The sequence below is a fragment of the Glossina fuscipes genome, unplaced genomic scaffold (assembly GCF_014805625.2).
Source record: "Glossina fuscipes isolate IAEA_lab_2018 unplaced genomic scaffold, Yale_Gfus_2 61646, whole genome shotgun sequence".
Lineage (NCBI taxonomy): Eukaryota > Metazoa > Arthropoda > Insecta > Diptera > Glossinidae > Glossina > Glossina fuscipes.
In genome coordinates, this window is record NW_024003855.1 from 457,100 (window position 1) to 475,044 (window position 17,945).

The 17,945-nt window shown below is 33.4% G+C and overlaps 1 protein-coding gene and 1 long non-coding RNA gene across 5 annotated transcripts in view; one reads left to right on the top strand and one right to left on the bottom strand.

Moving 5' to 3' along the window:
* The first annotated feature begins 1,824 nt into the window (after positions 1-1,824).
* The window catches only part of LOC119643782 (microphthalmia-associated transcription factor), a 97,019-nt gene continuing 80,898 nt past the window's right edge, over positions 1,825-17,945 (top strand). The window contains exon 1 of the mRNA XM_038043252.1: positions 1,825-2,363. Coding sequence (XP_037899180.1) covers positions 2,185-2,363 — 179 coding nt within the window. The 5' untranslated portion in view covers positions 1,825-2,184. The remainder of the gene's footprint in view (positions 2,364-17,945) is intronic.
* The window catches only part of LOC119643786, a 35,819-nt gene continuing 28,611 nt past the window's right edge, over positions 10,738-17,945 (bottom strand). For 3 of the 4 annotated variants that reach the window (XR_005248437.1, XR_005248434.1, XR_005248436.1), the window contains exons 3-4: positions 12,090-12,554; positions 10,738-11,474 (exon numbers count right to left, since the gene is read on the bottom strand). This is a non-coding gene — a long non-coding RNA (uncharacterized LOC119643786). Of the gene's footprint in view, positions 11,475-12,089; positions 13,810-17,945 lie in introns of those variants that run through there. The other variant, XR_005248435.1, reaches the window with a different exon arrangement.

The following is a 17,945-nucleotide window of genomic DNA, read 5'->3' on the forward strand; positions in this document are numbered from 1 at the left end:
CTTTATTATTTGGTCCAAATATATGAAGCTGGAACATTTGTCTAAGATTTGGAAACAAATGGTAACCGTTCGGGGTCAGATATTTAGACTATGAGGTAAGGGAAATCAATTCGAGCTTCAATTTATGAGAAGTAGTAAATTCACTGTTTATATCTTTAGGACAATCGAGAATCATTTTTGTAATAACTTCCAATTTTTTTTACTCTACTCCAACCACATCAACCACAAACACATCTATTTAAAATTAGCGAACTATTCAAAATTGTTGTTTTCAAAGTAGAATAATTTGAAGTGAATGATATATTCTACGATTATTTTCAGTCAAGATTATTGTTTTAAAAGTAGGAAAAGTAACGTAACTAGGATCTCTGTATGGCATCTTGGACAAATAATTTTTTTGCTAGAAGCGCAAGTTTTGACCGATGTGTGATTGCATAAGCGATAAGTGATTGCACTTACCTTTTAAAAATAATAATCTCCAAATGCAAGAACGATAGATTTAGTAAAGGGGATAGTTTTTTAGATATCAAAAAAATTTGCTTATTATGTGGATTATAAAAAGTTTTCTTAGGCATAGATTGTTTGTCGTGGACTTCCATAATAGCTCATCTGCAAAGAGGTCTTCTTCAACACAGATTGCAATATTTCAAATATGTATCGAAAGCTACACCTTTGTCGAAATTATACCAACAGAATTAAAGTTTGCACAAAGATGTTTTGAGAATTTACAATTTCTTGATTGATATTTAGTATAACTGGGTTGCTCTTTATTCTATTGCTGGTCTATTATAAAATTTTGCGCACGAGCTGAAAACTTGTGCGACAATTTGAGTATGTGTCTCTATATTATAATAAAACAGTTATTTTATTTAAAAATAACCATTTAAGTGTCGCCATCAGACAAAAACCATGTTTCTCGTTTATTTTGCACAGATAAAGACGACTGCTCAAAAGCCAGTAGAAGACTTCCATAGACTTGTTATTGAACAGTTGACACGACTATTGATATAGGAATAGGGAAGTGCAAAAAAGTTTTAAATAAGGTAAATTATATTTAATTTAATTTTTGCAAGATAAATCATTGTTATTGTCTAAGTTACAAAGTGTGGCGCCAAATGTTTGGTGATTTCTACAGGAATTTCAAGTTATATTTAAGTTTCAGAGAGAATAAACGCTATCTCTGTTTTCTCTTTATTTTTATTAGTATACTTGTAAAATTGTACAATTTTACCCATATACTTAATAAACTTGTTTACATTTTTACGTGATAACTGACAATGTCACATCAATAACGTTAGGCTGAAGTGTGTTTGCTACTGCTGTATGTGGAGCACAAAACTTTGAAGAATATTTAGCTTTTACCGACAATTATGCACTGCTAAAATGAATAATAAATTTATAAATATTGTGCTTTACATTTTCAATATATGTATTTAAATGATCTGCTAATGGACACTTTCGGCATTCTTAAACCTAGGTTAATTTATTTGTTTCTCATTTATTATTAATGGACAATTCTTTAGCCAGAAGAGAAATGTAATTAAAATTATTTCTTCTTCTTGTACCTTTTTTGAACCGTTTCATAGAAACACGCATGCCTTCTTTGGCACACATGATGGATAACTACTATTTCACAGTTCCTAATTTTATTTGAGGCACAAACGTTACATAACAGATAATAATTAAAAAATATTTGTCCACATGTAAATTTGTTAAACAGTGTTAAACAATAGTCGAATAATACATTGTCACACTTATATATTGCTATCAGAAGTATTCACATCTATTTATCTTCTTAGTGCAGTGCATTGAAAATTCAACCAAGTTTGTATACGACAAATCTTATCTAGTCTCTGTCTCTCTCACTCTCCGCTAACTTATATTTAATTCCTGGTTTCGATTCACTTACTGATTTTCGTGCTTTATAATAATCGTTGCATTTGTTAACTAAGTTCAAAAGCTTTAAGATATCCATGCTAATAAAAATTGCTCAGTAGAATAATTGTTTTAATAATTACCAGTGGTCGTTCGCAATCGCTTTTTTTACTCTCGGTGTAATTGTGCCCACATTACAAAAAAAACACGAAACGAATTCAAAATCACATTCACATGTAACAGCAAATCGTGTTTTCAACATTTCTAAATAAAGGTGCTGATACGCAAACCGACATTAAACAGTATCTCATGGTAAAGACCTGTATAGCTATGGATTTTGACTTTGAAACAGATCGCCAGTTTTCCATTGCGGACGATGACGAGCTGGACAGTGTGCTGTCGACTGTTAAGACGTCAGGGAGAAACTTTCATGAAATAGAGTTCTACGAATTGAAATCTGGACCTCAGATTATCCCGGCAGAAAATGGGTAAGTTAACTACCCGTTGTCCAACGAACCAAACAAAAAAGCAAGCAAGAACAGTTTAATAGAGATACCACATATCGTAGCATACTGTTTTTTATGTGAACGTATTTTGATTGATTTTTGCAGAAATGTGGACAAATATGATAAATTTAGGACTGCTCAATTAAATTAAATCATCAATACTTTTTCAACAAAGCTCTTGCTTTTCATTGGTTGAGTCACGCATTCCTTAAACTCTTAAATTAAACTAACAAAGGAAATGAAATTGAGATTAAAGTGTACTGTCGGTACGGTGTTCCTTATTCTTGTTTTAAACAGACGAAAAGAAAACATCTTAAATACATATATGTCACTTGGTTGAGGCATTACGTTAATAGTAAAAATGTATAAAGAAATACGTATATATGGAATCTTATGCGTATACTGTTTGAACATGTATATACGCTATATGTATACATGACAGCATGTGGTATTCTACACTCAATATCATATAATTGTTTAAAATGCAGAGCTCTGCTTCAGTATTCAACGACGTTTATTATCTTTTCACTAGAGCAATGGCGTTTTCATTGTTGCCAAGAAAAGGATAATGTTAAGCTATGTAGATAATTCCTACCTGATTTTTATTTGTTTATTTGAATAATCCCTCACAGCAAGATAGAATGTTATTAGTACAGTGCATGAGCGTTAAATACAGCAGCTTGTATATTCATAAACTAAAATGATGTAATAAGTAGTGATTTAGAATTTATTTGAAGAATTCAAGTATAGTGATTTCGATTTAATAGCATTGCGCTTGATTTGAAAATCTGCAAAAAATTCGCATGCGAAACTTATCTTATTTATTAAGAAGTGACATTAGAGGAAGAAGGATCCGCAGAAAAAACTTTGTATGAGACAATTTCAGCAAACAAAATAAAAGTGTTTGTAAAAATATGCAATCTCATCAGTGTGTATCAATAGCATGATCCCACAGTCCATCACTTCTTCTTTGTACCTTTCAACCTGACTGTAGCATTCGAAGTTTTCTCAGTAATATGACAGTTATTTCTTTGTCATGTGAGCATGTACTAAAATATCAGTAAAGACTTTTTGTAGCGAAGACTTGTTGAACATTATTCAAACGTATGTTAGTTTCAGACCCGAATATAAGTTGCCAGTTAGGCACACATATTAATTTTGGTTCGTTGTAGGTGTAGAGAAATTTGTACTGCCATGTATATCATTTATAACACTTAACACTAAAATTGTATAATGAAGAAGTGGAACCATTGTAATTTTCTAAACTAAAATTCCTACGGCTTTGAGTCCGTAATTTCGAAAAAATCGGAAAATTAAAGGAATTTGGTTGAGATAAAGTAAATAATCTTGACATCTCGAATGATACAAAGGCCTATTGGCCACATTAAATTTCTTTAACGTCTTTAATGTTTCGGTAAAGTTAACAATCATATAAATTATCTCAATTTCCTAAAACAAAAACGTGTGCAAAATCGTAATAAATAAGTAAGGTTTTTTTAAGTTTACGCAATTCTTATTATCTATTAAAAAATAACGTTTCACACATCATTCGTGTTCCTATATTAACACACCTCGTATTTAAACGTGGTATATAAATACGTGTCTATGTACATACGAAACGAACAAGGGAATCTAGGAAATAGTGACAATAATTTATAAATATATGTTTATAGGCAAGTAATAAAAAATTTGGAGCCCATTATCTATGTTGTAATTTCTACATTGCTTATTTGCAATAAAAATTTTTCATGTTTCTATTGCGTCACATATGTTTGAATAGTTTTCGAATGACGAAAGTTGGGACATAGACTGGTTCTTTCGTCTCTTGTATACATATATATATATATATATATATATATTATATGTAGATCTACACAGAATTAATATTGGAAATTTCATCTTGTGTTACATATTATGCAATAGTTAACGCATTAATTCTAAAAATTTCTTTCCTCCGTCGGTTGATCCAAGGAATCAACTAAGATCATTCAGCACATAAATGAGCTGAAAGTTCCGCACTCAGAAAAAAATGTATTTTTCTTAATGTTCTGAATAACTAAATCTCGATTTATGCAAGACTCCACGTTGATTAAAAAAGACAATATGGTTCAAAAGCGAACCACATTTGAGCCAAAGAATAACCACTAACGGCATTTTATACTCTTGCATATTGCGCAACACACGATTTTCCTACTTTAGAAATTTCGATACAATCTCTCTGTGTTGCACGTAAATCGTGCGACATTCAACTGTACGTTCTGGTTGAAATATTTTCACAAAACAGTTAATTGCGTTTTTATTGGATTACCTATAATGACCGTGAGATGTAGTGAAGGAATATGAAAATGCCGTAAGCAAACGTAATATTTGCTTAAAGATTTAAATACTATGCTCAATGATAATTATCATGTTTAGCAGATATCGCTACTATTTTTTTTTAATTAGGTATAAACACAGTGATTCATTACACAGAATGACAGCACAATCTGCCACTTAGTGTGTTCAAAGATTTTGCTTTGGTTAATCGTTCTTTTTAACAATGAGAAAATCTTTTGCAGAAATCTTAACTTTTGTGTTTCCATGCCGAACTGCTAAAATTCGTTTAGAACATTTATGTTACTTTAACAACATACTTGTATTAAAAAATAGTATTTATATGTTACTGCTAAAATTCGTTCAGAACATTTATTTTACATTAACAACATACATGTATTAAAAAATAGTATTTATATGTTACGTCAGGTAGCAAACTTAAGTGGAAATTATGCATATGAAAAAAAAGTTAGAAGAATAAAAGAGTTTAAAATAGTTTTGAAAAATTGTGGAATGTAAACAACGGAACGCTTCATTTTAATTGTATGAGGTTTTTTAGCGCCCAAATACGAATATTACTGAAGAAAACATTTGAATTGAAAACCAAATCAATAACATTGATTGTTCTGTTATTAGGCGGGGAGGCAGACTAGGGCGTGGTTAGCATTCGCACTGATTTTCTTTTTTCAGGGATATAAAAATATAGTTTTTGTGTTGGTAAAATTAACTCACAAAAATGCTGTTATGTCTATGTTTACAGTTACATAAAATAAGTTAAAAATGCATGTAATCAAATAAAAAAGAAAACCAGATTACCTATGAGCTAATTTAAAAAAATGTCCCCTATAATCGTATTAAGATCAAAAAGTTAAATAAACCAAAACCATCAAACAATACTATTTTCAATAAATAAAAAAGAAGAATCAGCAAAAATTACATAGTAAATAGTTGCAAATAAATAACAGAGGAATAAATATATATATAAAATAGAGGGTCAGCCTAATCACCATATGCACTAATCAAATGATCGCATCAATTTTCGACGATTTCAAACTAATTGTCTTCTAGAGACGTGGTTTTGGAAGCACCTCTTTTTAAAGTTTGTTCGAAAGAGTGAAATTGATTTCGTTGAAGCAACTCACCAAAAACGGCTTCCTTCTCAGAAACTCGTAGGATAAAAACTCACACATAAAAGCGAAGACAACACTATGTACTAGGCTACGGTTTTGCTGACAACACGTTTGCATCTTAAATGTTTATTCCGTTTTAAAGTTGATGAGCCTGGAATGAGGAGGCCTGTCTATACACTAGGATGATTTTCGATGCATTCACTTTTTGAGCGGCAACGCTTTATGTAAGTAATGATTCGAGTTTAAATTAATTTTTTGATATTTACTAAGATCGGCTTTATAACGGGCCTCCCCGTTTGCTTCTTCATTTTCATTTGGAGAATATTTCTATAATATTATTGAAAAGAAATTAAGATTTTTACGGGACATTATCGACAACATAAAATGGAAATATAGGCCAGCAGAGAAAAAGATCGCCCCGGTATCTTCTCTAATTTAAGCTGGAAGCGTACAAAGAAATCCACTATAGAACGGTGTGGAACAGAGCCTGAAAATCGCTAATGCTAATGCTGTGTACAGCAGGAGTTCAACAGAATTACCAGCAGGGCTGTCCTAATGAATTTCGAGGCGCTTGACATTAGCGCGCGGGTTCCATTACTTAAGTTGTGAACATTATGATTTTTTACTAAAAATTTTCAAATTATCGGTTTATGTGCAGCAAAATTGAAAAGGCACACAATTATTTTAAAATATGTGCAATGCCTAATCATCACTTGTTTTGTTTTAATTAGACAGTGTATTCCATAGCACGGCACCATGTACTAAATAAAGAGTTGATACATTGTTGAGCGGGTCAGAAAAGCAATGAAATAGCAGCTGGCAAATGTGATGTAGTTATTTGTATGCATATTACAAGAGTAGGGGTGATATATAACACTTCGATCAATAATTTGGAAGACTGAAGTCCGAAACTTCACACGATTTCAATCTTTTGTTTGGAAGTTACAGTGTCCTTAGTGAAGCTACTTCCATTGTTCTTTGAAAAAAACCATTCAAACTCATTATCGAAGTTACAGTGTCCTTAGTGAAGCTACTTCCATTGTTCTTTGAAAAAAACCATTCAAACTCATTATCGGGTTAGAAATTGTTTTAGGAATTCTTTTCTGCCAAACAAAAATTTGTCGGTGGTGTGAAGATTTTGCGTAACGACGTAAAGCCACCAATCCAGAAAGACAGCTGACATCCCAAGGACGTCAACGGATGGTGTATTCACTATTTTGCATGAAAATTTGGACGTGAGAACAAAAACATCAAAGTGCTGTTTGCAATTTGAAGCATTGAAATCGTATGGCATGACATAGAAATATTAAAGAATCGTTGGACCTTGAACGGTGCAAATGCTTAGAAAAGGATTTTTTTATCATAGAGTAGTAATAAAATCACTCATCTTCTTGGTATTAATCACATTTCCACCAAGCCTATAAATCATATATGTGTCAGTTCAATTTCTTTGTTTTTTTTGCTACTCCAATCTTCACTCTTCAAAAGTCTTTTTCTACTCCACCATCCACTGTTGGTGATTCTTTGGCTGTTCCCCGACTTACGTTACAAGTATGATTCCGCGGCCACTATTGTATCGCGGGAACTTAAACCCATAAAAAAAGCGCACCAACATAATACCGATTCCATTACATGGTAGTTCAAAATTTAAAAATTGGCATCCAATTCTATATTATAATTTCAGAATATTGTGTTTCTTAGTTTCCTTGTGTTACATACAGATAATGACGATTTTTCGTGCACCCTCCATTGACACTCAAGGATTTTAGGACGCGCCAGAATAAAAAGTTGTCCTAGATTTGCATTTAAGTAGAACCGAAAAGAGACTATCTTTTAAACGTTTGGTTTAGAGAAAGTTGGTTCCCCAGTCTATGCGAAGGGCATTACATAGATTTCATCTGCAATTTTTATCAATTACCGAAAGTTATGTATGAAAACAAAACCACAAAAGCTATTCCAAACTGTGATTGAAAGCTAAGGAAGTAAGTCCATGTGAAAAAGATATTGACTCGTGAACGAGAAGTCTTTCTGGTGGTATTAGTGAGTCGACAATAAAATGGGACTTCGCTGCATCAATGCAAATTCAGTTGCAGAAAGGATTATTGCGGCGAACAATTTTATATTCTGCAAAGCTCCAATCATGCTTTTTTAAACCTTGTCAGGGAAATACATCGACGATATGCGACAAAATAGAGCGTTTCATTTATTCCGACTCCTAAGGGATCTTATAGGCTACACCACCTGAACTAAATGAACAACACATTGAAAGTATTCTGATAATGACAAACTTCAGAGCCCTACTTGGTAACTCAATCTCACAGCTGGGTATCAGGTAAGATGTATTGCAAATAGATAAAATCAACATTTTGCAAAAAAAAAAGATTTCGCAATAAAGGTAAACATTGCGGCAGTGCATTGTAAAAACCTAGGAAAACAAGTGCTAACTTTAATTAGGAAATTGCGCAAAAGACAAAATCGTAAGCACGCCTGTACTTATAACCCAACAGGAAACGCTACAGAAAAGAGCCTCCGATTAGAGATGCTTCCTAGAGACGGTATTAGCGTACTTCGTATTAAGAACATTGTCAAGGAAAATATGTGCATAGCATTTTAAGCTAACTGCATGAAAATAAATAAAACTCATTAAAAAAATATCAAAACAAAGAGCGGAAAGGAAAAATTAATCAGAAAAATTTCCAATTGAAAAATTTGGTTTTAACAATGACCCAAATAACATCACTTGCGAAATTATGCCGACAAATATATTTAAAAACAAGTAAGAAAATTATGTTTGGTTGTGACCGAATCTTTCATACCCATCATCGTGATCGTAGAAAAAAGGAAAAGAGCTTCATTCCGTATGTTGACGTGGTTTATTTTTTCTAATATGGTTGTAGGTTATGAGTAACAAGCAAAAAATACAACGAGCGACGGTATTTCCAGTTTTTTTTTATATATGGATGCGAACTTTGTAGGCGTGTTCTTTGAAAAGTTCGGGTCACTTTCAAATTCTTTTGCAAGTTTGTAGGCGATATCTTCATTTTTGCGAACGGGAGAATGTTTACCACAGATACTACAGAGTTGCGCAAACAGACAGATGGACAAAGGAATAGGCGGATTTGTTTAAGTGCGTTCCAGATTTGAAACTGGCCAAGAATTAAATATACTTTTTTTAAGCTTGCTCTGCTCTTTATGAAGGTATTGAAAAAACAATTAAATTTTAATACACTATAAAATTCGTGATCGATTTTTTCCATTTTTATGCACAAATGCTACAATATTGCCCATAGAATATGTGTTTAAATTTTTGTACATTGTCAGTTTAGGTGGCACTGTGGATGTGTCCTTCAAACGATTTGACCCATTTTCAACACCAACCTGCGTGCAGAAACTTCTAAGGTTTCGACTAGATTTGAAGCCGATAGCTTCATTTTTACGCCCAGGAAAATGTTTACGACAGACATTACACAGACGAACAGATGGACACGCTTAAATCCTTCTAGATTTATTGCTAATTGAGAGTATACATACCCTGTATGTGTTCTCTGGCATGTATCCCTCATCCCTCGGTGTTCTGTATAAAAATTTGCAAACAAATGCTAGAAAGGAGGGTGCACACTTCTAAGACAATAATGCATTGACTCAAAATTAAGTGGTTAAGTTTCACAAAAACAACTTTTCTTGAAGGACGGACAGGAATATTGATGCTGGTTCTTTCAGACAAAATGAACGAGTAAATAGAATCATATAATAACTTTGCCGAAAATGAAATACTTAGAAAAACCTTACGGTTTTCTCATGACGCAGTTTTATTTTTAGCGGGATTGCAAGGAGGCTGACGAGCCGCAACCCGGGCTCCACAATACAAGAAGAAAGAATTCTTTTTGCAAAGTTCCATGGCTTGAAAATGGACGCCAATGATATATTCTAGAGCAGATCTTATGAAGCTTAAGTAGATTCCTTTTCTATTATGATCGTCGAATTCGCTAAATCAACGTTTAACAAAATCGCACCCAAATTTAGTTATAAAAATTGTTCAATAAATTGAACCAAAGTTCACGATTACATTGCTAAGCGTAAAGCAAAGTTTTAGCGACATCATATCTGTGGTACCACTTTGTAGCTCCTTTCGTCGAATGGCTTAAGCGCATGCACACAACGCAGGTTAGCAGTGCTAGGTTTGCATGTTGGTAGCGAATGCAGACAAGCGACAAAAAATTAACTTGCTAAACTTTAACGTTATAAAAAATGCGTCTGTAAATCCTCCTATATATAGCCTGTCCCTATAAACCCTACTTTTATCTGAAACGGGGAAACTGTCTGCATGTCTTAACATTCTGCCCGTCTATCGAACTAAGGACTTTATTGCTTTTTTTAGAGTCACATTTTAAGAGAATCCGAGGCTGTAGAGACACGTGCTACTACTGAGCTAGCTAGTTCGGGACACCTGAGGGATTTTAACTTTTTGTCTCACGGGCATTCCACAAACGATTACAACTAAAAAAAAATATATGTGCTTTACCCTTATAAGAAGAAACGGAACAACGAAGCCTACTTACTGAAAGGGCAGATCGTAAAATCTGGGCCATTCTCCGCCCTCATCTACCTATGGTCTTTTTCAGCCTATGATTTCAATGGAAGACTCCGAAGTTGCGTCCGACGACTTCTAAGCTACCTTCCTCTCAATAAAAGTAAAAAAACTTCATTTTATATATATACATATTTGTTCTTTGTAATTTATGTATATTTAATGTATAGGTTCGGTTCTCGTTAATCTAATAAATTTAGTTAATATATACGTAAAATTCCTTATTTCCATATAAATATTTTTATATTCATTGACATTGTTCTTTTTTATTATTATAAATATTCTACTTGTACAAAGTTATTTCATTTATTGTGTTAAATTATAAAGAACTAATAAAATTTGTTATTAAAAATTTGGAAAATTTATATAAATACCTCCATTATCAAATTAAGACACCACTAAGGAAGCGTTATTTAATATGAATGAATATGAAGGTCTGCTAGACCTCTTAATTTATTGCTAATAAATTTTATCTTAAAGTGGTGGCTAACTTTTAATTTCTCGGCAGTACTACTTTTAATTTAGTTTTTCGATATCTCGCAAGGTGACACATTGGCTGAGTTCGCTGACTTCGTGGCCACGTAAAATTGATATTCAGAAACTAAAACTTCTGAAATTTATAAGTGCAATGTATTCTTTGCTTTACTTGGAATTCGATCACCAAACTTTCACGGCAGTATAAATTGAGAGTATCTCTAGAAGATATTCTTGTGTATAAATATAGTATATTTTTATTTTATTTCGTTCACCTTCCATCAAACAGGGAAAAATTACCATTTTTGTCGGATAACATTACTCATTTTATTTCAGGTAATTATGCAAACCGTTTTGTTACTCTTTGAATTTCTTCTTTTTCTGCTAGCGGCACGGGTAATAGAATTTATGCACCGCGCATAATACGCCATCCTGATTTTTTACAGATCATCATCATTAATATTATATTTTCATTCGTGTTCTGTTTACGTCTGCGATTTTTTGACTGTTCTGACCTTTTCGTCTTTCCAGTTTTTTTGCCAAGCTGGTTATCGCGGATACCGCCTGTGCGTTTATTTTCTTTATATACTAAAAAAAATTAAAAGAAAAAGTAAATATAAATTGAAAACAACTGACAATTGACATTTTCCATTATTTAGTAGTTTGCAATCTTTTTCTAATAAGCGATTTCTTTCTCTTAAATTACTAAATAATAAAGTGACAACAAAACGCTAGTACGGTCCCGGGGCCGCCAGATAAAAACTCAAATAGGTTTCATTCATTGGCGGACGAATCACCGCAAAGAAAAAAATTACAAATTTGAATTTTCCGGTATTACCAATCAGTACCATCATTCCGATTGACAAAAAATATGTGGTTATATCTTCAACGAATGCTAGCATAACGATTTCACAGATCAGGCCTTTCGCTCTAAAAAAACCCCTAAATGACATTACAACATATATACACTCCATCTCGATTTTACGCTATAGTAATTTACTTGCTCTTGATGGTAATCTGCGCGCGACAGAGTTCCTCTTAAAGTCAAAATCACTAGCTAATTTATTTCCAATTTTCCGCTAAACTACACAACAAACTCAGCTCGGTAAAAGGCCTAATTTATGCCCTGTCTTTAAAACATCTACCATCGTAACTGACGTTTATACATTTACTTAATTAAATGACGACGGAGAAGCTCCTCACCTTAGGTAAGATAATTATGACTTTTGACCGTTATCGGTCACCGCAAATTGTTGATGAGGCTTCCTATAAGCATAAAGTGGAACTCTACATTCCAAATCCCATGAGATGCATAACTTGCCAACGTTTGGGTCATACGGTAAAAAGGTGCACCAGTGCTCCATTTTGAGCTAATTGTGGTCTTCCTACATATGCTGATATCTGTAGTTTCTGCATCAATTGCAATGGTCAGCACTCGGCGTTAGACAAACAATGTCCACGTTATATACGAATGCCCGAAATTTTAAAACCCGCGACGCAAGTACCGGGAATTAAACTCAACTGAAATCCAAGGAATCAATGAAAGTAATACCTACGCTGCCGTCGCCTCGCAAATCGAGTCTAATAAGCTTTTAACTCCAAGTTCTGCCAATGACAAACCCATTCTATCATCAGCCAAAAACCATATTGAGAAACCAGATCCATCACCTGCCAAATATAATATTGAAAAAATTAAAACAACAACACATATCCTAAAACCTAAGAGTCACCAGCGCTCAACTACATTCAATAAATTACAAGTTGTAATGAATCCAATCTTTCATCCTTTAATCAACCTTCAATTTTAAATTATTCACGTGTGGCCACTCGTTGCACTTCAAACGCAACCACTTAAGTACCGTAAGAACTAATAAGAATAAGTTATTCAGATAAAAGTCGTACAGCGACATTTTCGACGGAGACGCTAACATGTCAACACTTACCTATCATTACGTTTTCACTTTACTACAATTAAAATTACTAAAATTCAACAATGGAACATTGAGGGACTTATTAATAACTTTGACGGACTCCGCATACTCACAAGTTATTTTAACCCAACCTTTATACCCCTTCAAGAGGTCTATCGTAGAATGTTATTCACCCAAAACATATACTGAATACTTCTCGAATACTGATCAAAATTCATATTCCAATCAGTGAGTTGATTCAGTGGCATCAGTTTAATCTCATACATATAAGCCGTAGCGATACAAATAGTCTTTAACATAAAATTTACAGTGCTTTTATTCTATATTCCGCGTTCACAATCGTTTTCTCAGTGAGCTTCATAATTTATTCTCCGTAATTCCCCCCTTTAATTATATGCGGCGAATTTTGCAGTTGGAACAACATCTGGAGCTCAACAGGGAACAAGAATCGTGGTACTGTTTTAGAAAATGCCTTCATTCAAAGCAATCTCTGCGTTTTAAATGATAAAAGACCAACGTATTTTTCAACTCATCACACTTTTTAGCATATTGATTTAAGATGTCGGTCTACGCAACTTTTTTCTCTGGTTTCCTGGTCTATTTCTGATGATCAACTTAATAGTGATTACTTTCGAATCATAATCAATCTTAACATTTCAAACTCCTCCGTTACTTCGGCAAAACAAGTTAAATTCCTCTGGGATAAGCAGATTTGTTTAATTACTCCAAATATGCAGAGTCATTTTTGAACACAAAGCCATTTAACGGCAACTGCAGCTATGATGCTGCTATTACGTCTAGGACCATTCGCACGGCTGCGATCCAATCCAAAAACTTTTTTAAACGAGCTAGTCTTCCTTGGTGGAACAACACGCTTTTGTTATTGGATTTATTGCACTGCTTTAAAATATGTACTGATCATTATTAAATAAAAAGGCCAATGCTCTATTCGAGATGAAATTACGAAAATCAAAGGCACTCAATTTTGAACTTTTTTCGAAAAGAATTCGCAGAAAGTTCAATGAAAGTTGTATATAACAAAATCAACAGACTCAGTGGAACTTCAAATTTGAATGAAATTTCTGCCATCTGCACTCCCAATGGAACTTTAACTGACGCAGACGGGATTACTAATTACTTTAAATAAGTTCGGTGGGAAGACTCCAAGATAGCAACTTTTCGAGTGATCTTATCGAAAATAAAAGGACTCCAATTTCTCTTTCAAATGCTATTGACAGATGTGCTATGTTCCTGGAAAATTGTATATATACTTAGAACTTAAAAGTTGTTTTCTGAATTGCATCTCATACCAAATGATCAGTGCTCTGTCGAACTCAAGTAGAAAGTAATTACTTGGCCTATATAATAAGATGGTTTTCACTGGCCACCTTCCTTACATGTGGAAACTGGCGGCAGTTGTTCCAGTTCCAAAATCTAAAAATGTCTCCATCGCATCAGATTATCGCCCAATCTCTCTTTTATGTTGCCTCTCAAAAACATTTTAAAAGATTATGGCATCTGGACTATTTTGGTTTCTTGAGTCCAAGAACCTGACTACAAAACCAATTGGTTTCAAGCTGGGTAGAGGTTGCATCAACGCTCTTTTACATACTGATTATTTTACAACCAAAGCAATTTCTGAATGAAATTAGATAACAATTCTCTCAGTTGATTTCACAAAAGCATTTGACAGAGTTGGTCTTTATGTTACACTATGGAACCATGGTATGTTGAACCCAAATTCTTCAACTATATGAAATCATTCATCGCTCATCATCGGCGATTTAAAATTAGAGATAATCATCTCTCTGATTCTTTTCTACTAATGAACGGCATTTCACAAGATCTTCTCTTTCTGGCACTTTTGTTCAAATTGCTTTCAATGAAATTAGTGAAATTCTTTGCCGTATACCGGGAAATGAACATTGTCTCCGCGGGGACGACATATACATTTTATTAAAGAGAATGATAGTACGAAAGCAACCAATATTCTCGAATCTATTGTACGAGAGATTACCACATGAGCAAATACGTCAGGCGATAAAATTTCAATACAAGAATTAAAAAAATTGCGCATTTGTCGAAAGCAGATATGTGTGATGCAGGAATTCGATTGATGCATATAAATGACTTACCAGTACTAAACGTGCTGACGCTCCATATTCTTGGGCATACGTTTTTCAACAAATATCGTTAGAAAACCCACTGTCTTCGGTTAAAAAAATCAATTTTAATAAAGGTGAATTTCATACAAAACGTTGCTTGGAAAACCCATGCGCACATTAACACTATTACTTATCTTACCAAAATGCTTGTTTTAAGCAAGATTAACTTTGCTTTCATAATTTATGGCAATAGCTGCAAATAAAATGTCAACATCCTTAAATCAGTCTATTACCAAGCTTTCGCTATTATGCTTTTCGGACGACACCCATTAACAACATCATAAGTGAAACTGGTCTTCTAGCTTTAGAAAATAGACTTTTTGAATTAACAGCTAAAAACGTGCCCAAGCTTCTTAATTCAAGCAAATCTAATCTCGGTGTAGATGTGAAAAGGATTATTGTTGCCAAGAAAATTCGAAAGCCACCATCCGCAATTGACTATTATTTGTATTTTGCGAAGCAATTGAACCTTCCTAAATCTCCATGGGTTTTCAAAGACTAACCTTTCGACATTTCTCTGTCTATGTACGAGAAAGAAGACACTTCAAATTACGTTTTCAGGAATTTAATTGCTGAAAAAACCCAAATACTGGAGAGTAACTGATGGAATCTTTTATATACAGATGGCTCTAAATCCTTCGGTCTGCCACTTGCTTGTGCCGTGGTAGATGCTTCAGGACAGGTTCTTCTTTATCACATGTTTTACTTTCCCAACCGAAACCGGAACTTTCCTTTACGCTACGAACTTTCCTTATAAAGCTAACCTAAAAGCTGCCATTGTTAGTGATACTTTGTCTATATTAAAAACTATGAGAAATCCTTCGATCTCAAAATGGAGCGCCGTTATCAAATTAAGGAATATCATTACAACGTCCGCCGATAAAATTATAATGCTTTAGGTACCAAATCATATCAGTTTATTAAAAAATGAGCAAGCTGATCCAACGGCGAGGTAAGCTACATCTGCACGTCTAATTATGGATTCTGTTATGGAAATGTTGGACTTTCATTGGAAGAAATGTTCAAGAGAAAATTATGGTAGAAAATGTACAATACTATCATCAGCGATGCTCTTCTATCAGTCTTTAATTAATTCCACCTCTATATCCAACAAGTATTAGGAAAATCAAGATCAACATATTTTCGGGAACTCGCCTTGGCCATACAACGGCAACTGACCAATGGATCTTAAAAAAGTCTTCTTCCCCAATTTACAATTGTGGACAAATTCTCATTATAAAGCACCTTTTTTGTGATTGTCTTAAATTTTCCATTGCTAAAAGTATTGCATTTGGAGCAACTAATCCTATGTACATCCAAAAATCAGTAACAGAACGCAATATCAATACAATAAATTACTTAATTGAAACTGTTAGGCTTAATATCTAATGTTCTTTTCTAAATAAGAGTCGATAAGGTTACTAGTGCTCAATGTCTTTTTCTTTTTAGTTTAAGAATTTATTTCATTGGTGTAAAATTATAATAATAATAATAGCATATTTTATTAAAACTACAATATTTGTTATCAATTTGTTCTCTGTGTAATTTTCGACAAAGTTTCCATTACCGATTTTGGAAGCTGGAAGGAGAAATCCAATCTTCCCGAAAATAGGAAGTCTACAGGTTTCGAGGAAAAGGTCGAAGCTATACGTTCTAACGCAGTAAAATTTCAAGAGAAAGAGCCATCTGGACCTGCTAGACAAATAAACTCAACGAATTTAGAAATTATGATATCCCATGATTAAAAAAATTTTTCTTACAGATTGATTATAGACAATGTGTTAAAATAGAGTGAAAGTTTAGTTAGAAGAATTTAACAAAAACCTTTGAAAGTTAACAATTATTCAATGTTTCGTAGCAAGCAAGGAAGAATGAGGTGGCCTTTCTTTCAAAGTTGATAATTTCGTAAAATCGTGATGGAATTACTTAAGAAAGCAGATTTCATCAAAAAAAAAGTTTTCGGAGCTGAATTGAGAGAATTACTTCTGAGAATAAAGGCCATAACATAATCTCAAACAGAACTACTGTTTTTGAATTTTCTGAACAACTTGTTTTTCGTTTTTTTCTTATGAATTTCAAGCCTGCATTGACCAGTTGACTGATGCTGGGAGCAACGTAAGACTATTGTATTCGGGGTGAGGAAATACCAAATATGGGCATATCTAAAAGAGAACGCTGCAATATATATGTTCATAAGGGAAGCACCCAAAGATTAATGTAAGACTTGTAAATGAAGTAATATCAATTTTATTATGATCTTCAATCAATCAATCATCTTAATCTTAGGTGATTATGATTAGGTTAGATAAGTTAGAAAAAGTGAAAATATCAGAGTTTATGTATACATAAAAAGAAGAGCAATGATCTTCAATTAAGAGAAAGGGAAAACAGGACTAATTGAAAAATCCTTTAGGAAAGAAATGAAAAGTCCTCTAAAGAATTTAAATCCAACATCGTATCATGGATGTTTAGGATGTCATTATATTGGGGAAAGCGTATATCAAAGATAAAGACTATATTGAGAAGGTTGTTAGATCTACCTGCAGATGTGGTAGCAATCAGAAGAATTGCATCTTTATTAGAACTTTGACTCACGAATAAGAAGTATATTTTTTATAGACGCTAGCAATGGAATTCGGAATAGATTATGTTGTGATTATTATTATTATTTTAATTAATTTAACTAGGGAAATAAATTGTAAAACTAAACTCTTAAAGCGTTAGCATCTCAGGTTATGGGCCTAACTAAAAACTCTACTGCATTTGAGATTTGAACCCAAGACCATTCAGTTGTTAGGCGAGACCCTTTGCCTACATCGTCACTCAAGCGGATGCAAAAAGTTTACAAACGTGTGATTATTTTTATTAAGTTGTTATAACTTTTCCACACAGCATTAAATATCAAATTATCTTAGCTAACTTACTTAGTGTCGAGGGGCCAAGACAGTCATTGCAATACCTTG